The 4,606-nt window shown below is 70.0% G+C and overlaps 1 protein-coding gene across 1 annotated transcript in view; it reads right to left on the bottom strand.

Moving 5' to 3' along the window:
* The window catches only part of PMEL (premelanosome protein), an 8,046-nt gene extending 4,403 nt beyond the window's left edge, over positions 1-3,643 (bottom strand). Inside the window, exons 1-10 of the mRNA XM_010565172.1 lie at positions 3,580-3,643; positions 2,576-2,704; positions 2,352-2,498; positions 2,132-2,272; positions 1,895-2,056; positions 1,370-1,801; positions 1,021-1,299; positions 499-906; positions 334-418; positions 21-223 (exon numbers count right to left, since the gene is read on the bottom strand). Of these exons, the coding sequence (XP_010563474.1) occupies positions 21-223; positions 334-418; positions 499-906; positions 1,021-1,299; positions 1,370-1,801; positions 1,895-2,056; positions 2,132-2,272; positions 2,352-2,498; positions 2,576-2,704; positions 3,580-3,643 (2,050 nt within the window). The remainder of the gene's footprint in view (positions 1-20; positions 224-333; positions 419-498; positions 907-1,020; positions 1,300-1,369; positions 1,802-1,894; positions 2,057-2,131; positions 2,273-2,351; positions 2,499-2,575; positions 2,705-3,579) is intronic.
* Between the last annotated feature and the right edge of the window lie 963 nt (positions 3,644-4,606).

A 4,606-nucleotide genomic window follows, 5' to 3' on the forward strand; every position in this document is an offset into this window, starting at 1 on the left:
CCCCCCGGCCCCGCTCCCACCTCCGACAGCGACACGGGTGCTGGCCACGGCCAGGCTGTTGCCGTTGGCCAAGGAGACGTTGAGGCAGTAGAGGCCGGACTGGTTGAAGTCCTGGCGCACAACGAGCTGGCAACCGGGGGCCGGTGCCACGGCTGAGCACGTCTGCGTCTGCGCCGTCTGGCACTCGGCGTCCGCCACCACGGTGCACACCTCCTCGGGCAGGCTGCGGGCAGGGGTCAGACCGCTGTGGACCACCCCCCCCCCAGCCCCAATGCGTGGTCCCTATCCCGTCCCTGTGCCGGGGCCACCGGCCGGAGCCCCGGCTGCCCTCACCTCCCCTCGCACGTCACCGTCAGCTCCACGCTGTTCTCGCTGCTCTCCGGCACCACCTGCACGATGGCCACACTCTCGATCCCCTCTGCAATGGGATGCGGTGTTGGAGCGGGCTCAGCCCCCCCACCCCAGCCCCCCTCTCCAGCCCCCCGGCCCGGCACTCACGGACGATGTCAAGCTGGGTGGAGAAGGTGCCGTAGCGGTACAGGATGCAGCCGGTGGAATCGGCAGCCAGTGCCTGGCGCTTCACCAGCACCAGTGGCTCGGCAGTGCTGTCGGGGGCAGCTGTGGCTCCAGCTGTTGCTCCAGCTGTGGCTCCAGCTGTGGCAGCAGCAAGGGATACAGCCGTGGCTCCCACGGTGGCTCCCACTGTTGCTCCAGCCGTGGCTCCAGCTGTGGCTTCAACCAGGGATTCAGCTGTGGATCCAGCTGTGGCTCCAGCTGCAGACACAGCTACAGATGCAGCTGTGGCTCCCGCCGTGGCTCCAGCTGTGGCTCCTGCTGTGGCTCCAGCTGTGGCTCCTGCTGTGGCTCCAGCTGTGGCTCCCACCGTGGCTCCAGCTGTGGCCGCATCTGCAGGGTAAGCAGGAGGCAGGGAAGAGGCTGTGGAAGGGCGAGGGGGGGACTGAAACCTTGGGGACCCCCCAGACATGGCCCGTCACCCCCTGACCTGGGGGGAGCACCCACCTGCAGCCACTGTTCCCTCCGTGGCTGTGGGGGCCGAGGTGCCCAGCACGTCCCCGGCTGCAGTCGCCGAGGTGGGGAGCAGGGGGTCTGCGGACACCGCAGCAGAGACGGCAGTGGGGTTGGTACCCGCGGCTCCGCCAGCAGCATCCGCCAGGGTGCTGAGCGCCACGAGGACGGACTCGGTGACGGTGGCATCTGAGGACTCAGCGACGGCGGGGTCCGAGGGCATGGCCACCGATCCCCCCGTGGGCTCCGCCGGCGAGCCGGAGGCTGCAGGTGCTGCGAGCAGAGCAAGGATGGGGAGGGCACCCCTCGCAGAGGGCACCCCTGGGACCCCCGGCCACCCAGCACCCGTAGAGATGGGGGCTGCTCCATGCTCCCTTACCAGTGCTGGGTGTCCCGGCGGTGCTCTGCCCCCCCGGCGTGGTGCCGACAGGCTGCGTGGCCGTGGGTCCCGCTGACGGCGGCGAGCCGGTGGTGGGGTCTACGACAGGGGCCACGGAGGTGCCGCAGGGGCTGAGGGGAATGGCCGCCTGCAGCACCAGGCGGGCGTTGAAGGACCCGGTCTCCAGGTAGGTGTGGGTGACGGTGGCACTGCGGGAGATGAGGGTCCCGCTCTGGTCCCCGAAATCCCAGGAGTAGGAGATGTCGGCGTCACGCAGGTAGCGGCTGGGGTCGTGCAGCCGCACGGTGAAGGCCACGGGGCGATTACGCACGAAGCGCCCGTCGCCCTCCGCCGTGTCCTGCACCTGCGCCACGTCCACCGCAAAGGGCACCTGGTCTGGGGGGGGGAACGGGACACACACACGGGGTGCCATCAGCTCACCCTCCCTGCTGGGGTCCCCCTGCCCCCCCCCCCATCCCCGGCACCCACCAGTGATGCTGAACTGGGTGCTGGCGCGGCCGATGGGGATGAACTTCTGGCGGCCGCGGTAGTGGTAGACGACCACCTCCATAGTGTAGGAGCCAAGGGGCACCCCCGCCGTGCTCACCGTCAGCTGGGACGCGGCGCCGTCCACCACCTGCCAGTAGCGCCCTGTGGGGTGGGGGGGGGGTCAGACACCGCCTCGGAGACCCCCCGGACGCTGGCAGGGGTCGGTGCCGGCCTCACCCCACGTCCACCAGACGTAGACGAATTTTCCACGCTTGCCCCCAGCGCTGGGGGGGAACGGCTGCCCGTCGGGGAAGACGCTATCCGTGCCCTCGGCTGGCTGCTCCGGGAAGACGGGTTCACCCTGGGCGACGCGGGTGCCTGCGGGGAGCAGAGGGTGAGGGGGGGGTGCGGCGTGGAGGGTCCAGGTGCTGGTGGGGGAGTTTGGGTGGGCGCTGACCGTTGACGGTGCAGTTCTGGCTCCAGACGACGCGGCCGTCAGGCAGCACCGCCTGGGTGCTGGGGAAGCGGAGGGCGATGGAGAAGGTGGCCTCGGCACCCGCCATGGTGGGAGCATCGTTGCTGATGTCGAAGGTGACATCGCCACCTGCCAGGCACAGGGACAGTGGCTCAGGGATGGCGCCGAAGGCCAGCACGGTCTCCGGCGCCCGTCCCAGCACCCACCTCGCCAGCAGTCCCGCTGTCGCGGCGTCCCCTCCTGCCACGGCCGGTACAGCCCTGAGTCCCAGCTCCGGAAAGGCGCTGGCCGCCTGCTCCAGGGCTGACTCCGACCACGGCTCCGGCCACCGGCTCCTGCGGTAGAAGGGTGAGAGGGTGCGTGTGGCACCCGGAGCACCGGCACAGGGTGGCCGCCAACCACCCCGACCGGCCAGGAAGACCCCCGGTGATGCGCTGCCAACCCCACGGGGCATCCAGCCGGGTCCCCCCCGACCGCAGGGACCCTTGGGGACCCTGGGGTCCACGTGACGGGCTCGGGCCAAGCCACGTGCAGGGCAAAGCCCATCACATGGCGTCGAATGCTGCCCAAAGCCTTTTCATGTGACTCTCAGCTGAGCCGGTGCTGGCAGCCCCGGGCAGGACGAGTTGAGCACCTTCCTCACAGCCCCCCACTTGCAGGGGGCTGCCAGGTCCCCTCCATGTCCCCCCCCATTCCAAAGGGGCTGCCAGGTTCCCCCCATGTCCCCTCACTCGCAGGGGGCTACCAGGTCCCCTCTGTCTCCTCTCCCTCACAGATGGATGGGGGTCCCCCATTTACAGATGGATGGGTGTCCCCTCCCCATTTACAGCACCAACACAGAGGGATGGGGACCCCCACAACCCACCCCACTCCTGGAGGGCTGTAAGTCTCCCCCAACATCCCACAAAGGGACGGGGACCCCACGAGCCCCCTCCGTGTACTCCAAGCAGCCCCCACCCATGGGATTAGCGGGGTCTAATCCTGCTCCCCGTGTGATTTGGCTTTGAGAGAGGGGTCCACTCCTACCAATGGACCCCATAATCCCCAGGGAGATGGGGATGGTCCCGGCGGGCGGGGGGGCTCGCGGGATCCGGGGGCTGCTGCCCCCCGGATCCCGTGAGCCTCCTCGCCGGCCGGGACCATCCTGACTGCTCCCATGTCAGGCTCTGGATGCTGCCCCCCCCCACCAAGGACCCCGAACCCTACTTACGCCGCTGAGCCGTAGCCAAGACCAGGAGGGTCCCCAGCACCGCGATCACCCCGTGCACCCTCATGGTCCCGCCGTCCTCGTCTCCCCCTACGTTCGGGCACCGCTGGGGTAGAGAGGCGAAGGGGACAGGGACGGGGGGGATATGAAGGGGTTCTCGTTTGCATAGTCCCACCCCAAAAAGGGGGGGGGGAAGGAACCTGCCCCCCCCACTTGAATTGCGTTGGGACACGTGTGTGCGTGTGTGTGCGGCCCCCCGGTCACACGCTCCAGCTCTGCCCAGGAGGGGGGTGGGAATGGTGGGGTCCTTCTTGGGGGACACAGAGACACCCCCCGCCCCCAGCTCAGGGAGGGGAATGGGGGGGTGCTGCCCCCCACTCTCAGCACTGTCTGAGTGACCCCAGGGTCACGGATTTGGCCCCATATAGATGTGACGGGGACCCACCACCCACCGAGCCCCAGGCCACCCCGGTTTGCAGGGTGGGGTGCACAGGCAGGGGGACCCCGATCCCGCACGTACACAGGGGGACCCCAATCCTGGACAGACACAGGGACCCCCACCCATTCCTGCTGGGGGGAGGGGGGGGCTGTTTCCAGCTCCCAACCGGCCCCAGCGCCAGCCCAGAGGGTCCCACCCGGGGCTGGGGGGGGTCCCCACTCGTGCCCGGCAGCCGCGTGGGGGGTCTGCGGGCGTGGGATGGTGCGTGCGGGACCGTGCCCGTGGGAACTGCGTGTGCGGGACCCCTGAGCACCCCGAAAACCCCGCGTGTCACGTGAGTGTCCCCCCCCTCCGTGATGCCTCCCCCGCCCCTGGGGGGCCGATTCTGAGCCCGTGACGGTTCCTCCGGTGCCCTGTCCCGTCCCCGCCTGGTGACCCAGCAGCGTCTCCGCCCCGGGTCCCCCCTTCCCTTCGTGCCTGTCGCTTTAAGGGATCTCCCGCGCCGCCCGCTACGACACCGCGATCCCGGCCAATGGGTCGGGGCGGGGGGGGCGTGGCCAGCGGAAGGCGGGAAGCGGCGCGGGCGGGGCC

Source organism: Haliaeetus leucocephalus, unplaced genomic scaffold (assembly GCF_000737465.1).
Source record: "Haliaeetus leucocephalus isolate CR32 unplaced genomic scaffold, Haliaeetus_leucocephalus-4.0 Scaffold186, whole genome shotgun sequence".
In the NCBI taxonomy this organism is placed as follows: Eukaryota; Metazoa; Chordata; class Aves; order Accipitriformes; family Accipitridae; genus Haliaeetus; species Haliaeetus leucocephalus.